This window comes from Zootermopsis nevadensis, unplaced genomic scaffold (assembly GCF_977971745.1).
Source record: "Zootermopsis nevadensis isolate Lab colony 2312 unplaced genomic scaffold, Znev_1.0 Znev_ptg000013l, whole genome shotgun sequence".
Lineage (NCBI taxonomy): Eukaryota > Metazoa > Arthropoda > Insecta > Blattodea > Termopsidae > Zootermopsis > Zootermopsis nevadensis.
Window position 1 is genome coordinate 1,135,361 of NW_028259145.1, and position 19,979 is coordinate 1,155,339.

Sequence of the window (19,979 nt, forward strand, 5' to 3'; positions counted from 1 at the left end):
AGTTTCACGCCATGTAAGTCAAACTGTGCCGGTGGGTGATGTCACACATAAGGGGAAGTGAGGTTAGTTTACCTACATGCTGTGTCTCTCCATTACTCATTAGATATGAAATACGGCTAGAATTTTAACCAACCTCAGCTAAAAGGTTTCTGTGGGCTGCAATGAAAGATTCGTAACTGACATAACACCTTCTCAACTGCAGACGTTATATTTGCATCTAATTCTTCATTTAACCTATACACCAATAATTTGCACGCAGATAATTGAATTTTGAGGCTAGTTATATTGTTTCCCCATTTATTATTAGTTATGCTAACTTCTGTTCATTCAATTTCCTTCCAACGAAGACATAATTTTTACTTTCAATACTTGACTTCCGCTCAATGACAGGGAAATGGTACGAATTATAAATGTTTAAAAATATGATTCTGCTGAATCTACAGTTTTTTATTCTGCAACTCATACAATAGGGCAAAGCCACTATTTTAAGTATTTAAATCATCACAGTGTAAAACCACAAACAGATACTGCATTACAATGGCTCAAACATGTTACTCGGAAGCCCATTCAGATCTAAAGCGATCAGTCACTTTCTACATGAAAGAAAAAATCGTGCAATTAACAGTGCAATGGCCCAACTTTAACACAGTTCAATTATTTAACAGGAAATGCTAAGGCACAAGCCTGACAACAGTTTCCAATTTTCATAAAACAACGAAGTTGATTATTCTTCAAAGTGAATTGTAAATGCGTGGAATGATGTACGAGATATTCTCACGCCTTGCGTGATGGTTTGAGCTGCAATTACAGTATTTCAAAGAGTTCTCTTACCAGGTCCTTTGTTTGTAAGAAACATCAACATAATCACCTTCTCAGTCAGACTTAAGAGCAGGACACAAATTCTTAATGCCCATGTGAGATATATATATTTCTATTATAAATACTAAACTTCAAAGCTTACAAGAAGTACGGAATCAGACTTGTACCACTTTGGACACTTTCTGAGTCCTCTAGAGCACCATACTCTATCACATACCCATACACACCTTAATTTGTTAACGAGAGAGAGGACTGCGTAAATGTGTGGTACGAGAATTGTGCTGGCATCCCAGATTTTCTTTGTTACACAGACGTCTATTACAAAAGAATCTACAGAGTAATTTTTACCGTGTGTTAACTTCTCACCAACAAGACATAACATAGCATAAATATTTAATATAAATGCTTATGTAATCCACAACATAATTCCTTTTTATAAATTACGATAAAAAATAATTTTAACATAATTATATTTAAAATGACTTTGGAAGCGTTCTGCGTTATGATGCCACATAGTCCTGTACATTGTTACTAGAGTCTTGGAGGAACATACCACCTCCATCTTCAGCATTAAGTAATACATAACGAGGCCCTTCACATATTAAACATACCACATGTAATATGTACATATGGCCAAGGATAAATGCTACTCAAGCTTTCTCACGTATTCTGATTGACAATCTTCATACGATGACTTACAAAATTTCTCTCTCGTGTTGTAATATAATAGGAGTGCTAGGATTATTATAAATCAAAATGTGAAGTTATGATATATCTATTCAATGTCAAACCATTATTAATAAAACTCTTCATATCCCTATAGGATATCTTTAAAATAATAATGGCTAACTCTGAAATTAAATAATTTCAAATTATTGCAAAACCCATTATTTGTGCAAAAAAATATTGCAGGTATGTAAACAGGCACAAAAGTTTAAGAGGAAAACTTTCATTCAACATTACATGCTGTGTGATGTATTTGTGCTTGTCAACACAGAGCGAAACCTTTGTAATATATTTTCCCAAAGGCCTAGAATACATAAATATTGCACTTTATCATACAACCACACACTTTATAGGTTCAGCTTTACTAACACAGAACACGCAGTCTTCCATATAATAAAATGGTACATAATTCTTAAATACAACATCGTTATCCTATGGCGTTAAGTTCATACACAAAAACAATTGAATTAAGAATTTTTAAAGAGGACTGTGTAAGAACATAAACTAGGATGTACAACAGTTCTTAAAAGTAGCATGATATGTCAATAAACAATTAAATGTGTTAGCAATAAACTGCATTAAACTAATCAAAGGTCTACAACACTCATCAGAAGACTAAGAAATGTTAAAAAAACATGAGACTATAAAAGAAACAAAGATATTTTGCAGGAACTAAAAAATGAATTCAAGCAGTTAATTTTCAATAACACAAACCAATGGATACATATATTGACAAGCAATGAAATAAATCTGGAACAAGAAATAAAGAAAGTCCTTTAAAGACAAAACACGACTGGACAACAGAATGAGTCACACGGTGGACCAGTTTCATGAATGCTCGATAATGATATTTTCCTATTCAGTTTTTCAACATTTACATTACTTTGCAATTTATATTTCAAACACTTACTTGTTACCAAAGCAAGATTACACAAACGCACATATTTATTTCAAAGTAATTCCCAAAATGTGGAAATAGAATAGTCAAAAACACTTCTTCAACACCAAGCAAAAATAGTTTTCGATGCCTCGAAATAAAAATTAAGGGGGCATTAGAAGAAACACAGAGCAAAATTTGTTATTCAGAAAAATATAAAAATAAATGGATCAAATTAGAACAATGAATGCAAGAGCCAACGTTGAAACAGCAGTCACTTCAAGGGCAAAATATAATCCTTGAAGACAATTTTATGGAGAACCATGAAGATGTTATGTATGAGATATATATATTGCATGAGGAAATGTTGAGCCTTCGATGCAAATGAAGAATGGAACTGCCTCAATAGCACCCAAACCATATGATATAATGTTGGCATAAACATTAACACAGGGGACAAACCCCAACAGGCACTTGTGAGTACCAAAAATTAAACTGAATTTAAAATGGCATGAACAGGTCCAATTAACAGCCACATGTGCTTACACAAATGTTATTAAAATACATTAGTTTTTGAGTCCCTGTTCATTACTTGGGAATATTATTTTATTGATAAATCAGATTTAATCATAGGAATCATCTCCCAGAAATAATGCTGCAGTTCCTATGCACGAAAGGGTAACATATGGTAGAACTTCTCTAAATATGGAAGGCTGTAGTAATAAAAACACACAACTCTAAAGCCCTGGGCAGAATTCAGACCCACGGTGCCAGAGTTCACCTGTCCTAAGGCAATGTGATGAAGTTCCATATTAAGGGATGTCAGCTGGGATGTTTTAAAAGTAGCAGAATTCTACTGAGACAATGCCAATAAAGGTTAAACCACACAGCCAATGAGATCACATTGGCCACATAAGGAGAAAAATTCAAGAACTGCTGCTCAATCTTCGAGTTTTGTTGATTTCTTAAACATTTTAAAGAGGGTCTAATTTATATGTAAAATTATTAAAGAGATTCTATTACAAAATATATATTATTTATGTTGTGACGTATTTGAAATGTGTGGTGTTAAAAATACGTCTATTTACCGAGGTCTCCAGAACAGCACTAGGAACACCAGCGACACAATGCACAATGACCTTTTAACAAATTGAAATTGGCATTATAACTGAAATCTAACAATAAGCTCAGAAACGTTACTGGACTCAATGAAAATGCCACATTCTGATGACAAGCTTTTCACTATCAATGGAGGAGTATCAAGTGGATATAGAATTTTCAATTACCTACTGTCAGTAACTTCAACCACATTAACACTGAATCTTTTTCTTCACTGCTAAGCAGCACGAATATAGCACAAATCCAGAGCTGGTGAGCTTTATCTGGAACGGTACTATAAGCAGAGGTAACAAACGTAACTTCAGTTCTCCAGTAAAGCAAAATTTCTAGCTGGCGGACATTCTCTCTACAACACAAACCATGTACTGTACGTGCAAACCAAATGCACTTTGCTTAGCATGTCACATGTAGCTTGATTTTAAGAACACAGGACTTGGTGTAGTGCTTCAAGCTACATGTTACACGGTACGCGAAACACATTCAGTGTGCACATACCTCAACCGCTTTAAACCAGTCTCATTACCAACACATAACATACAGGACATAAAATACTGTCAATAACTGCTGTTGGCAAACCTGCAAAGTGGAGAGACAGTTGTAGTTTATTTAATGATGCTTTTACAGTAGCTCAGACTACATAGCGTGGAATGGAAGAATGACAGTAATGAATTGGAAAGTATGTGCAAGGAAGCAGTTGTGGCCTAATTTAAGGTACTATCCTGGCATTTTCCTGCAGGGACTGAGTAAAACCATGAAAAAACCCAGTCAGGATAGCCAGTCTGAGATTTGAACTGGGGAACTTCCGAACACAATGCAGGAGTCGCAACCGTCGGCAGCTATTGGGGAATTTTTACACGTATCAAAACAGCTCAAATGAAACAAAGTAACAGATCATTCACGCAGAGATGAATAAAAAATCTAATTTACCTATGCTTATTCCAAGTAGATAATTCTATAGCAAATATTTATCAATCCCCTAATTTGCAAAGTGAAATCTGTTTCCAGTGTGCAGAATAAATAACAACACCGCATTAACTCTTCTAAATGGGGATTATCATCACAATCTGAAAACTGTCCGCATCTTTAAACTTCGCCACAGAGATTTCCATTTCTTGTATATCAGACCTCACTAAACTGTAAAAAACATATCAGTATTATGCACAAAAATTCCTCATATTGAAAAATACAATATCTGTAACACAGATACAGAAGCCCTGTGTAAACAATACATACTACCCATGTTTAATGTTAAAAGAATGGCATATAGTCACACATTTATTCATGGTAAATATTTAGACAGGTAACCCACATTATCTTCTTCTTTTTTTTTACATCTGTGATAAAACTGACAGAAACTGCAATGTTAAGGACATCAAATTGTTGATAAAGTTCACAGCCTGTTTAACAAACATGCAGTTCTGTGGTCCTTCATGTTAAGCAAATTTATACTTCTTATACATCGAATATAATTTTACAACTATACAAACAATGTTAAAAATTATCTATCTGCAATGCTGAACCAGTAAGCAAATATTTATTTTACAGAATGTAATCATACTCTTATTAAAATACATTTAACTCAATATTAATATTTAAAAGAGAGACCACAAAAAGGAAAATACCATATTTCATCACCAATTCATACTTTCATATTGACAAATAAATTGTTGTATATTTCAAGCATTCCGCTTTCTCACACAAAAGACTGAGAAATTGAATGAGAACGTGAAAGACACAGCAGCCGGTATAAAATCTGTAGTGAGTGGGAAGGTGAAGCGAGCATATCACATTCAATATAGTTCGCCAAGAACCACTGCTACAAAAATCACCATGTGATCTACAACATGACCATACAGTCATACGAACGCCGCAGCATCACGTGGATGAGATGCTCTGACACATGAGAGAAATATGAGTGTTAAATGAAGGTAGAATTAATAAATACATAAAGAGTTCAAATAAAAATAAAATGTAATTTGTTGAAAATAGAATATTTGTAGGGCCTACCCAGTTTCTATGTGAAAATGTTTCAATTTACAAATTTCCAAAGGACAATTTCTGTATATCCTCACATAAATAAAACACCCAAGTTATTGGTTGTAAAAGTAAACGAGACAGTGCGTGAACTGCGTGATGAAATATAGGTCAACAAGTAAATTTAATTTGTTAATATCTTGTCAGTAAAAGTGCTGACAGTAAAAATTAAATACGTTAACCTCCTGCCACAGTCTGTATGCACCTTACTGTAGGAAATGTTCCTCTTTTTTCAAATGTTGTATATTAACACACTCACTGCTAAAATTAGGTTTTCTTTCTATTTACTAGACAGGCATTGCACTCCATTCCCACACAACTGAGCTTCGAGCCCTGGCATTTAAAATATGGCCTCAAAAAAATGCTGGCAGCAAATGTGTTCAGGGCAACAAAAATACTATTATTTATAACCATTCACTTCAAGTAATTTATTTCAACACCGGGTTTCGTTCCAATAAAGTTATGCTCCATTACAGTACACAAACTGGCTAATTACACAAGATATTAGCAGTTCTATGAGAATGTTATAACCTTTTCCACTGGAGAGAAATCATATGCCACTCCTGCGTTGTTGATAGAGCTAACACAATCTCATGTGAAGCTGGGCCAATACAGCAACGATTATGAACAGAGTGCAAATTATAATTCTACAACTGCAACGTACTTTTGAGCATCAGGGCAAACTAATATGCATATGGCGTACCACAACCACTTTTATGCTGAAATTCAACCTAATGCTACTTACTCCTATGCAACTGGTTGGAACTTTACCTAGAAGATTTCAGAAATCCTCCTCTTGGAATTTAGCTAGTGCCATATTTAGTACTTTCAAACACTCCTTTGCGGAAGAAGGCAGAGAACTCGTGCAGGGCCAGCTTCGTGGGGTTCTCTCGACTGGAATAGAGTGGGCAGCTTCCTATGTTTGAACATGTTTCTAGCAAGCACCTTAAATATTCTTCTAACTGCTTCCTTCGTTGATGAGCAAGCGATTCTGAATTTTTTGCAAAGAACCGCCTCGGAGGGAATGCAAGCGCCTCCACCTATAATAAGAATACCAACAAGGTTGGCAACACAAACAGATGCAATATCTCCTTAGCGCCCTGTTCACAAACACGTTCAATCTGTGCTTTCATGGCCAACATTAACACAATACAGTTTATTACAAAATGGTCGGTAACATACCTAATAATTTCATAGCGAAATTCCAAAATGCGTTGCTAGAAGAATTTAACATGTGATACTAATCCTGAATAAGCACTCACCTGTGAACCATACTTTTCCTTCATGTTCGCGTGCAACTCTCGGAAGCGCTTGTAGCGACGTAGAAGAGACCAACGCTCCCCACCCACGTCAAGACGAACCTCATACTCATAGTGGGTCGATGAACCAGCTCCACGCAGTACGTAACTTGGAATCTGCACCCAGTGCACCGAGTTACTGCTGGTTGGTGATGCAAGGCTGAGATTCACTCCAGATGAATTTTCCATCTGTTGACTCTGAAACAAGTAACATGCTACCTGGATACTGGAATATACATAAACTTCAAAACTTGAGGCAACACAATCATAATTTAATCCAAGTCTTCATGTTCTCGTAGTGATCTAGAGACATATTCATTTTGGGCAATGACATCTTGTTGTGTTGGAACAGTCTGCCAAATAGTTGCCCTATGTAATTTTAAAGGAAACTACTGGTAAAACGTGCCCTGATGACAGAGGCAGTATGACCTCTGAAACGTTGGTGGGCATCAACCAGACTACACGGCGCAACAACCCAGAAGACAGAAATCTTCATACTCTGATGACGGAGGCAGTATGACCTCCGAAACATTGGTTAACATCGACCAGACTACACAGCGCAACAACCCAGAAGACACAAATCTTCATACTCTGATGACGGAGACAGTATGACCTCTGAAACGTTGGTGGGCATCTACCACACTACACAGCGCAACAACCCCGAAGATTGCTAGCTTCAATTATAAACTGTATATCAAATTTGTTAATCACAAAAGTTTTGGGAAAGAAAAAGGATGTGAATTATGTGGTATTTCAAAAGCCATTTACAGTATGTGTGCCACTATAATGGCTCTAATTTATATCCGTATCAAGAATTAAAATACTGTAGCGAATAAATTTTAGTTAAAGACATTGTAAAATTAGGAATGTAGAGATTTTAAGTTGCATAACATTAAGTTTAGCAGATATTTGAATTGTGCTAAACGTAGGAATGTGTAAACGACATTTCCTGGCATTGTGGAAAACAGCAAAGGCTAACTCTCCATTCTCTAACGGGAACGGGGGGAAAAAAACAATTGACGGAAATGCGGACATAGCCACTAAACAGCCGGTATAAAAATTGGAGAGGCGAACGGAGAAAGTTTAGGAGGGAAGTGGGAGACAGATCGCAGTCAGGACTGCCAAAACTTTCAAGAAGAGGTCAATGAAGCCACGGGCAACGGGACACTGATCGGGCTACCGATTGCAGGTAAGCGCTGAGGCGATGATTCCAAGGGTACTTTAGTAAACTTTCAAAATTTACATAACCAAATTGTTGTAGTGTAAAGTGAAATAGCCTGAGTTACGAACAAAATGTAAAATTTATGTAGTACCTAGTCTTAGAAATAAATGGTGTATAGTCTTAAGGAAAAAGCTGTAGCTTTCTGGAAGAAATATCATATCGGCCGAGTACGTTTAAGCTGACGACAGCATCGTTGTGAACTTGCCTTGCTCCATTCCAAGCCACGCTACCAACACTAGTAGGACAAACCATTTCCACAAATTACCCCATTACAATACTATCATAAACTAAGTGCCATGCCTTTATACAAAACGTTATTACTTACAGAGGGGGAAGGATAAATGGTAGGACTCACTGGTGACATCAGTCCATCCCTGTTGGAAAAAGAACAAATCAATCTCAGATTACAGTGAAGCTCAAGTAAGAACAGAAATACACAATTCGTGTTATTTGCCGTGTGTGTCAGCCGACAGCACTCCAACATATTCCTACTTTTATTTCATGGTACATACTGCATTATCCTCGGTCTGTGCCTGTGCGCCAGCGACTGCCTGCAGCCTGGACTTTCACCGTCGCTATGGAAGTCCTCATTATCCAGCTTCAGTGTGTCTCCAAGCAGATCTGACAAACTGCGTACAAGTGGGATCATATCACCTTCAGATTACATATGCTACATGAAATTAAAATTTACCCTCCAAAATTAAGGAAAGGATTTTACAAAACATGAGTTTATGATGTTCAGTCCAACAAATATAATTACAGTGCAATAATCTTTATCAAAATTCCAGCTTAGATCTTGAACACTGACCCATCATCAGCTGACGTAGACATGTCATCCGACTCTTCACTGCTGCAACGCACTGGACTCTGAGGCTGCAGAGGTCTGAGGGGGTGGTGCTCCAGAGCAAATTCCAGCCGAACATACTGACGCTGAAGCTCCTGGAGAACCTGATCAATAAAAACAGTGACATATTACTTTGTGAGATTTCAGGTTCTCACAGCGATGAGTACGAAGATGGCCGTCATCTGGCATATTACCTTGATTATCAATACATTATTCATTATACTGTAATTATGTTGGACATCATTAATTGCCTGAAGTATATTTCATGTAACACGACTTTTTGGGAGTCACTGACGTGAACTGGGATTACCATGGGAAAATAAATTCTGATAATTTTTTGTTATCCTGCTAATAAAACTTGATCATAATTTTTATTAGATGTGAACACGTTACTTAATGCTTCAATATGATCAGACATGAAAAAATGACTTATTGCAAGAAATAATTGTCATCATCAAATATATGCCAACATGATACATGCACATCTTCCTGCAAAAAAGAAATCTTTGGAAAGAGGATCCAAGAAACCACAAATTTCTCTCCTATCGACATCAGACATTTTACTACTCACAACTATCTGATTGTTGAGCTCGCCCTTATCACAGTCATTCTCTAGACTCTGCATGATGAGCATCTTTTGGTGAGTTACTCGCTGACACAGTTCTTTCATCGCTCGCATTGCATCACTCACACAGATACAATCGGGATTAGATGACTGCAAAATAATCTGATTTATGTGTTGACTGCCTGGAACGCACTGTAAAAAATATAGCGTCACTTGTTTTCAGTTAATAAAATTGTTTTATTACAACCATAAAAGCCCACCACTTAATAATTTTATAACAGATTCCATTTGGAATTAGTACAACCTAACTCTTACATCCACAACCTACATACTCCCTGTAGAAGAAAACTGAATTATATATGTTAAAAAGGTTAGACAGTTCACTGTAGTTTTAATGTGTAAGGAAATTAAGTAGTCATCATTAATAAATATTTTACTTTAAATAGTGAATCAATTTGCCCTCTTGCCATCAAATACGAAGATCACGTCAACTGTGGTTTTCAGGACCGAGACGTCATGATGTCTTGTGGGACCTTACCAAATTTTTGTAAAAACATCAGTAACCACGGCAATACTACAAGGCAATGCAACCTAGAAGACCACATTCAATATTTAAACCACTACAAGAACCTCAAATTCCTGCCAAGATTTTTACTAACCTTCCCATTCATAAACTGAGATTTCTGCTGCGTTGTATTATTGTGAATCTCCGTAGGAGGTGAAATCTTTTCAAAAGAACTGGTAGAATGTTCTGAATTAACTATTCCATTGCTACCCGCTGCTGCCCTCAAATAGCTGTCTTCGATACTAGACACTTCATCACTGTCGTCAGAGCCAACGTGTGCCACTAACTGTCGTGCGCTTGCAGCATCTGCTTGTTGCTCACTCAGCCTTTTGGTGTCACTGTTTACATCACGTTCCCCTTCCACGGAGCAAGGTGATAATGCAGTATGGAATGTATCAGCTGTGTCCAACGAGCTTGAAATGGTACATGATGATGCAGATGCCTTTGCTGCTGCAGCGGACTTATTTACAGGAACTTCACCAGAATTACCACTATATACACTTTTTGCCAACATTGGACACTTTAAATCAAGTGATAGACTGCAACAAATAAATTAAAGTTAGATTAATTTAAATAAATACCACATGTGAACAACTGAAAGATTTCTTGGTTTCTTTTTTATTTAGTGTTCTGTCTGACGACAGGTCCATATGAACAGGATCCTTCCATCCTTTTCTCGGACTGGGACCTGTTCATGTACGTTCTTGGCAGATGATCCAGAAGTGGTTTGCCATTGCCTTCTTCTGTGTGTGAATGGAGTAATTGTTTGGATGCCACGGAGGAAAACTCCGTGTTGCCTAGACCACGGCCTTGCCCAACACAAGTTATAAATTCGGGCACCGCCGGGAATCGAACCCGAGACCCCAGGATTACAAGGCCAGCGTTCTAACTGCTAGACCACCGTGGTGGTATTTCTTGGTTATACATAAATAATGAACAGGTGAAGAGTTGGTTTTACTTTTGACACAGAGGTGTAAAGAGAAACTTTAAAATAAGAATGTTACACACATGACTTTAAACAAATGACACCATTAAAATATGTAAGCACTTTCATACACCCAGATTTGAACATTCTGAAATAAACACAGGTTCAAAAACACTAAAGTTCACATACATCAAGTCTTTCACAATGAACCAACTATATCCGTGGAGCAGAGTTCTACTGGATAAGCTAATAATGTTCTGCATCACAAAATTCTCCACTGTTTATGGAACCTGATGTTGCCATCAGTTCACATCCTAAGTTGGATTAATCAAGTCCACATCCTTCAACTTTATTTCCATAAAATTAATTTAAAAATTATCCTCCCATCTGTAGCATAGATGTTCTGAGTGACCTCTGGCTTCCCAACCAAAATTACGGAAGCATTTTTCATATCCCCCCCCCATACATAAACTTTCTCTACTTGTAAACAAATCAGAGGAATATGTTCGTGGAAAAATCATTTAGATATAATGTTCGTCGCTGAAACACCTGTATTCATGAACTACTCATGATTTTACTTACATAATGCAGTACGTGTTGTCACACTTACCTCCAACAGTGCTGAAAGATACAATTTCTTCTCCACTCTGAGACTCAATCTCGCTAACATTCTGTACTCCCTCACTCCTTATTGCATTATAATACTAAAATTTTTATGTTTAATCCTACTATTACAACTCTACTGCAGTCCACTGTGTACTTCTTCTCCTCTTCCTAAGCCACTTTTGTATTTCCCACAACTCCTCCTCAGTTTCAACCAATGGTCTGTTCATTATACTGTAATAATATTAAATTCAAATTTTTAAATATGAAACTTACGACTGTTTGCGCTGCCATATCTCTTGCAGCTGCTCACGCGTTCGCTGTGCCAGTAATTCCTTTGTAGCCTGTACCTCCAAGCCACTGCCCTGCCAAAGTTAAAGTTCACATACAGAGAATTATAGCTACAACTTTCAATTCTGTAGACGATAGTAAGAATTTCATTACAAATAATATTAATGACACTGTACCATATTTTTCAAATATTATAATTATCAGAACATGATGAATAAATATTTTTCTATTATAATCATACCACCAGTTGCACCCACATATACATACAATTACACAAATGCTCACAAAAAAACCCAAACACTTAATGGACTCAGTACTCACCTGAAAGAAACATTTAGAATACATCCTGAAAATGTTTCAACAAAAGTTAGACCAAAGCAAATGGTGTGCCGAACAGCTGAAAGAAACTTCAGCTTTATTGTAGATAACTTCTCCAACCACATTAAGGCTTGTACTCACCTACAAACATTGACAGTAAACAGTGTTTGCAGACAGTTTACTTTACTATGTTTGTGGACTGTTGGCAAACACTGTTCCATGTTCTCGTCATCCCACACATCATGCTGTATGACTGGAATTTGCAATGGATGTATATTTCTGTTAAATGAAAGGCAGTGACACGGACACTGGTAGACAACGCACTTTCACAAAGAACGGAGATAACATTTTTGACAGATTCATAATCTGATGCTTCCACTTTGGTCTCAGTCTCCCTCTTGCACATTCTCTTTTTACCTCCATATTTAAAATATTTTAACTTTTCTTTTCATCCATTCTTAAAATGTGTTCACACCCTTTCTGTTGTTATTATAACTTCCAAACTGTGTAACTTTAGATTCTCTCTAATTGATTCTATTTTTACTGTCTCTTTCGGTTTTGCGTTTTGTATTTCTTAAAAATCACATCTCCCCTCCCATTATAATCTACTAACAGTGACCTGGTCCATGGCAAAGTTTCTGCTCCGTTTGTTCTACAATCACTAAAAGTAACAACAAACATTTAAAAAAAACATAAAACTCACCTTCTGCAATGAGGTAGTGACTGCAGCCAGTTCTGAATCAAGACGATGTACCTCATTTCTACTATCAGAAATAGATTGAACTCTTCTCCTCAATTCTGCTTCTAAGGATGCTAATTCCCGGCACTGAAATAGAGTTATTATAACCGGTTTATGTTGAAAACCATGATTATAATAATACTTTATACACTCAAGTATCTGAGCTGATGAATAACTGAAGAAAAGAAATAACCCTTCGGCGTCTTGTCAACTGTCACTTGCGTTACCATCATAATATGAGCATTGCAATAGTAGCACAGCACAACTACACCTTGAATTTACCATTCCAAATGGTAAAAACATATTTTGGAAAATGAAGAAGACGTGGAAGCTTGGTTTCTTTCAAAACTAAATAAGTATTACATACCTCATATATGCATATCCCACAGAAATCATTCAAAAACAGATAATCATGAAAAAGTAGAAAAATTTCCACAATTCTACAATTATACAGCTATTCTAAAATACCTATGTATCTGAAACAGGATAACAGCACAGTTTTCAGCTCTCCTGAGTCATATTTTGGAGGTGCTGGGTTTAAATTTTAGCTTTGGGCTAACCTGACCAAGGGATTTCATGGTTTAACTACAGCACTCAATGCAAATGTTGGTACAGAACCTTAAAAACACAACCAGAAATTCCTTTTAGGCCCTTCTCAACATAAAATTATCCTGTGTTAAGGCTCTGAATCACCCAAGCAACTGACAAAGCATAATTAAATAAATCAACATAAAATGTTGATTAATGTATAGATCTTTAAAGTTTCTAAACTTGAGGAAGTATAATACAAGCTAAGATAAATATTTTTGTTCTTTGTTTCCCTTCTAAAATGCCCCTCAAAACGTAATTAAAACTTACGACACCGAATTCTCAATCATCGCGTACACTTCAAAGTAGCACGCAGGATCAGATTAATACTCACATGTGTGCTGACAAGATCTCGAACAATCTCATCACCTGCAGCAACACTAGACCACGACTCGGCACTTGAGTCATCTGTCAGTCTATCCCCGGCCACACTCAACTCCAAACACTCCGCTGCAAGTGCCTATAAATTATTAAAAAGAAATGTGGAAACACGGATTGAATCCCGGGTTATTTAACAAAGACGTTTAATGGCAGAGGTCATACAATATTGAAACAGGGAGATATATAATTCATTATTGGAGGAGCTGGGGTATCTCAGTATACTGAGTGACTACAGACTAGATGGCATTCTATCCCTGACAGGGGCAGAGGATTTTTCCTCTAGCCTATGCATCCAGAACAGCTTTGGGGACCTCCCAGCATCCTATAAAATGGGTACCAGGGTCCTTTCCTTGTGGGGGGGGGGGGGGGGGGGGGGTAAAGCGTGGCCAGGAAGTGATGCTGACCACTCAACCCTATCTAGTGCCAAAGTTAAAAATTATTAGGAGCTATACCGGTGCCTACCAAGCATAGGACAGTATAGTTCTTTTTTTTTTTAAAATACAAATTGGAACGTTGTCATTGCTCATCCCAGCATTCACATGGTGAGACTAAAGAGAACTACAAAATTTCAGTGAAGTTAATTGGTGGTTAAAATTCAAACTAAGTATCTACAAAATATAAAATCTATAGCAACACTGTTGCACAAACTTCTTTGGTAATTTCTATTGGTAAAATGGAATGCTACCACAATAAAATATATACAACGAACACAAGACACAAAAAACACAGAGAATCAAGCACAATGACTGACAAACCAAAGTAGAATTACCCACACGGGGATTCCATTACTACAGGAGTCGATTACATTAGTCAAGAGAAGAACCAAATCTGGAGCAGAAAATATGCATTAAGTTCTCTTTGCCACCATTTCAAAGTTACAACAATTTTATGTTGATATCACTTTTCACAAAATGGAAAGAATTCAGTGCAACACATCAATTTATTTCTTTGCTTGAAATGAAAGAAAATTCTTCTCTTTGTAGCCACGGTCCACAAACCCGTCCGACTCTCGACTCTCGCAGCCTCTGACCTGTAGCACCCCACTGGACACAATCTGGCCATAATTATTACGGATTCCTTCCATTGTCATGGCATCTCTTCCTTATCCCATATTAACTGAATAAGTTTATGGATCCTCATATGCAACTTTCTAACCTTACCTTAAGTAGTCTACTTCACAATCTGGCTGCCTTACTCCTGGGCAAAAGCTCCCAATATACATTGTGTAAGAGGTTTAATGGGCCCCAGAGCCACTTTAAACATGGTGGAAAACAGAAAAGTCCTGCCACTGGTGCGAAATGAACTCTGGTCATTTGGTCAACAACCTACGACTGACTGACCGACCAAGCTACCACAGCTAGCACTACCATCAAATGTACTGGAAAATACTTGACACAAAAAAAATGTACAAAATTCCTTGAAGATGTCTGGCTTCTTTGCCCTGACAATGGCGGCAGAAAAGGACCTCTGAAATGTCAGTACACTTCTACCAAACTACAAGGTGCAACAACCCAGAAGACAGCCATCTTCAGACCCACTGCCACGAAAACCTCAAATCCTACTACAAAATTAATTATGTAAGAGGTTGAAAAATATTTTCCATTCATTCTAAGACAATAAAAATCTAACTATGAGAGGTGGACGGTCGTGCAACGCGTTACTACATGCTGTGCAACAAGATGAAACACTTACCAGAAGAGACTTAACACGACAGCAGCCTTTCTTCAATGTACCTGCTTGCAGCAGCTTTCCAGAGACCAACTCTGATAAGTACTTCCGTTTCAGCTCCAGCTTGCTCTGCAGTGCTACCACCTGACTACACTCACTGGCAACCTACACCAGTCACATACACAACATCCAGAAGCAGACAAAACAAACAACAAAATGCATAAACACAAAACCAAAATATAAGTAATTTTGCGATGGCATCTATAATGCAGGAACTTGAGACAGACTAGTACGTAATTCAATATCTAATCATAAAAGACATTTCTGTATAACAAAGTTCATCTGGAATAATTTCCGATCTCCTTGGGTTCTTTATCGGGTAACAGAAATTATAGGCCCCAAGTATTTGCAATAAATATTAACGCAGCTTTACTTATCAAAGTTATATTTTTCTTCACTCATTCATAAATACTGCACTTAAATAAGTATTTATTTGTTATTCATGAACTTCAAATTTATCTTTAATTTTTTAATTCCAAACTTGTAATTTGAACTTGGTGAACTTGTTAGTATATAAATGAAGATAATGATCGATAATAAAATTAATAATTTATTATCAAATTAACATAAACAAATTTCCCTATTATAACACACAATGTTTTGCTGTACTGCACAGCAACTCGAACACAAATCAAATTTATTTTTCCAGAAATGTACAAAAACATGACTAAAGAATTAGCAAATAAATGTACAGCTGAAGTGATAATTTAGTTAAATTACAGGTAATATGAAATATATGCTGTAAAGAAACAATCATACTTCTGTTGTTAATTTGTGGGCTCTACTGTGGCACTGGTGAATTATGGATGAAGCTTCTTAAGTTCATTTCAAAAAGTGCAAGCAATTTTAAACTTAATTACTTGACAACATGAACAAATGATTATTGGAATGGCTCTGTAATCACGAACAAAATTTCATGTACTTTACGAGAAAGTTTAAAATTGTACTTTGTATTGTGAAGGAAATACAGAATAAAATTCTGAACTTTTATTATCTCCACATAATGTAAATTTCTTTGTAGCACAAATTGATCACAAATAAAATTTCAGGCATAAGACTGAACTGCAAAATGTTTTTTCAACCACAATTTACCACTACACAATTAAAGAATTACTCAATGAATGAGAGAGAATTAGACGACATTTTAATTCCTGTACTACCCGGTACTCATAGCGGTCGAGGACTAGGCCTAGAGAAAATCCAAAATCCTAACCTCTGGAAACAAGTCACCTTCCTGTGACAAATTAAATGAGCATTCTTTTGTTCTCACACAAACACAATGACAAAGTTATTTCCACTAATTTGATGTTTTAAATTTACAGAACAGTGAGTCTGTGCGGATTCATTATTTATTTTCAGATATCGGATTTTGCCATTTCCTACTCACTATTCCACCACTTTTCCTTGTTCTGAATTATTCTGCATTGATTATAATATTTTCAGAATTCATAACAAAGTAAAGTGAAACAATATTTGAAAATTTCAAGATCACATATAACATGTCAATGTATATACTGTGACGTTATACACAGAATCTCTCATTTGCTTCTAACCCTGCACTATAGATTACCATTCCTACAGAGGGAAGGGGAAAATAAATTAACAAAATTACAGTACAGCTTGCAATGTGACATATTCACACACCTGTGACATCTGAAGCTCTCGTTCATTTTCCAGCAGTCCCCGCTGCCGACTTAGTTCACCTTCTCTGAGTTTTAATGTTGCCAAGTTATCATGCTGGTGCCTTTCAAGACGACGCCAGTCTTGAGCAAGACGTCTGCACTGCGCTGCATATTCTTGCTCCATATGTTGGCGTTCCTAACAGTCATTGTGGAGTTGGTACTTTTATGCTTTTGGAACATAATTTTATTTCTACAGTTTGTAAAAGATTAAGTGGCCATCTTCTTACAGGGTCTTCCCTAATGGTCAATACTCTTATGTCCATTCAGTAACATAAATAATAATATGTTCCCTAAGGTTCATTATACTAAACACAAAATCCTACCACTACACCACAGGCTAAGCCAAATAAATTCTCATCCCATGTTCAATCTGTAAGGAATCACTAGAACTTCTCATTCATGCCTTTGTCAAATAGATACATAGCATGAAACTTTCAAACACATATTTTGTGTTCATTTCATATTTCCTCATGCTGCATACATCACATCTGGCTCATTTCAATAATATGACATGACAACTCTTAGCATTTAATGCATGCATTAATTAACTAACTAACTAGATGGCTTACCGAACCCGAAGGTTCATCACCGAATTTCCCAAAGCCCTCCTGGGCCAACAAAATCCAGTCTCCTTCAACTCCTATCTCCCATAGATCCAGCCTGAGATTATCCTCCCACCTACGTCTAGGTCTCCCCAGAGGTCTCTTCCCCTCAGGCTTCCCAAATAGTGGACCCAACCAACCAGATGGCTTACGAAACCCGAAGGTTCATCACCGAATTAACCAAAGCCCTCCACCGGACCCTGTCCTGGGCCAACAAAATCCAGTCTCCTTCATCTCCTATCTCCCATAGATCCCGCCTGAGATTATCCTCCCATCTACGTCTAGGTCTCCCCAGTGGTCTCTTCCCCTCAGGCTTCCCAAATAGTGGACCCAACCAACCAGATGGCTTACCGAACCCGAAGGTTCATCACCGAATTAACCAAAGCCCTCCACCGGACCCTGTCCTGGGCCAACAAAATCCAGTCTCCTTCAACTCCTATCTCCCATAGATCCCGCCTGAGATCATCCTCCCATCTACGTCTAGGTCTCCCCAGAGGTCTCTTCCCCTCAGGCTTCCCAACCAGTACCTGGTGCACACCTCTTGTCCCATGCATGCGCGCTACATGCCCAGCCCACCTCATTCTTCTCGACTTAATCACCCTGACAGGAGGAGTACAGATTTTTAAGCTCTGCATTACTAATGCAAAATGAAAGTTTCTGAAGATGTATGTTATGTCTCACATCTTCTAGAGGGATCATAAAACATAAAAAATTAATATGTTACCATCTGAACTAACAGAAAGTGTCAATCATATGATTTGATAATTTCTTATTAGATATTATCTCAGCATTCAGTACCTCATCCAATTCACGCTGTGCAGCTTCTAGGGCTTCCCGCTTCTCCCGTTGCTCTCGTTCCCAGTCCTGCTCTCGTTCTGCTTGTTCCTTCTGTACAATAAAAGACAAATGTGCTGTACAGAAATGTCTATAATAAGGTTGGGTTCTTGAAAGTGATTTCCATGTCGTAGATTTACGGCATGTAAAAGAACCTTACGAGCATGATACAAGATATTTCGTCAGCAAAATTCTGAGACCATTTCTCACCCAAGTCTCCTGATTTTAACTGCCAGATGACTCTGACAGTCATATCAGGATTGAGTAGAAATTGTGCAGAGTCAATGGGCTCGTCACTCACTACCCATAAATGCACACTTCAAGACCAAGAAACCTCCGAAAAGGAGGGGGCGAAAACCCACGACCGGGTTGTAGAGCTGAGAAACAACAAAAAGGCCTGGTTCAAATGATAGTAATCAAACGTTATATAGATTTTGGGCTTTCTTGAGCCATTCTTTTTGCAAAAAAAATAATAAAGAAGTTATTCATAGTTGTGCTGGACTTATGCTTGTAACAGATTTTCTTCGGGATTTTCGTAGCTGACCCCTCCCAGAAATAGTTCAAGATAATACTTTACAAGCTTGGTATCCCACATCTTCGTACTGTTCCTCAAAAACCAAAATGACCTCAGATGTTCTGAGAGCATGGTTAAAACATTCATTCACAGATTATTACCACTCAAACATTAAAAGAAAAATGCATTAATGATACGATAGCCAGGGCAGATTGTAAATATATTTCAGGTTTCATTCAGGATGGAATAAAACGATGTCAGGCTTAGATAGGGGGCAGGTAACATACTTGATGACAAACTTCAGGCTGGGCCAAGCAAAACTCCTGTAATTCAGCACTTGTATTTTTGTGTGACATCAGTGGCCCCTCACTCTGATTAGTCTTACAGTTTACCGTTTTAATTTTTATAAATAACCACTAAAATTATATTATTCTCACCTTAAATGCTTCCTTCTCCTTAAGCAAAGAAGCCCTTTGTTTTTCAAGCTGCTCCAACTGTTCTGGATCATCACTGGGGTACAAAATACAAAAACATAAAACTAACAGACTACTCTCCTACCAATTTTCATGCACATGAAGAACTCTGCGAATGAATGAAAAATATTCAAATATTCAATTTCCTGATGAAGAGGCACTTTGATAAATTTGATGGAGATCAATTTTGCATCATGTAAAGTACAGGAATTTATTATCTGAATGGTACGCC

At 37.2% G+C, this 19,979-nt stretch overlaps 1 protein-coding gene across 8 annotated transcripts in view; it reads right to left on the reverse strand.

The window, feature by feature from the left end:
• Nucleotides 1-426: 426 nt before the first annotated feature.
• Klp98A (kinesin-like protein 98A) overlaps nt 427-19,979 on the reverse strand; it is a 40,602-nt gene continuing 21,049 nt past the window's right edge. For 7 of the 8 annotated variants that reach the window (XM_087348343.1, XM_087348342.1, XM_087348344.1 and 4 more), the window contains 14 exons: nt 19,712-19,784; nt 18,725-18,814; nt 17,287-17,460; nt 15,607-15,747; nt 13,868-13,993; nt 12,910-13,032; nt 11,874-11,962; nt 10,164-10,608; nt 9,511-9,696; nt 8,904-9,043; nt 8,608-8,724; nt 8,421-8,469; nt 6,838-7,071; nt 427-6,615 (listed from right to left, as the gene is read on the reverse strand). In XM_087348343.1, the coding sequence (XP_087204469.1) occupies nt 6,379-6,615; nt 6,838-7,071; nt 8,421-8,469; nt 8,608-8,724; nt 8,904-9,043; nt 9,511-9,696; nt 10,164-10,608; nt 11,874-11,962; nt 12,910-13,032; nt 13,868-13,993; nt 15,607-15,747; nt 17,287-17,460; nt 18,725-18,814; nt 19,712-19,784 (2,224 nt within the window). In that variant the 3' untranslated portion in view covers nt 427-6,378. The remainder of the gene's footprint in view (nt 6,616-6,837; nt 7,072-8,420; nt 8,470-8,607; nt 8,725-8,903; nt 9,044-9,510; nt 9,697-10,163; nt 10,609-11,873; nt 11,963-12,909; nt 13,033-13,867; nt 13,994-15,606; nt 15,748-17,286; nt 17,461-18,724; nt 18,815-19,711; nt 19,785-19,979) is intronic. The other variant, XM_087348349.1, reaches the window with a different exon arrangement.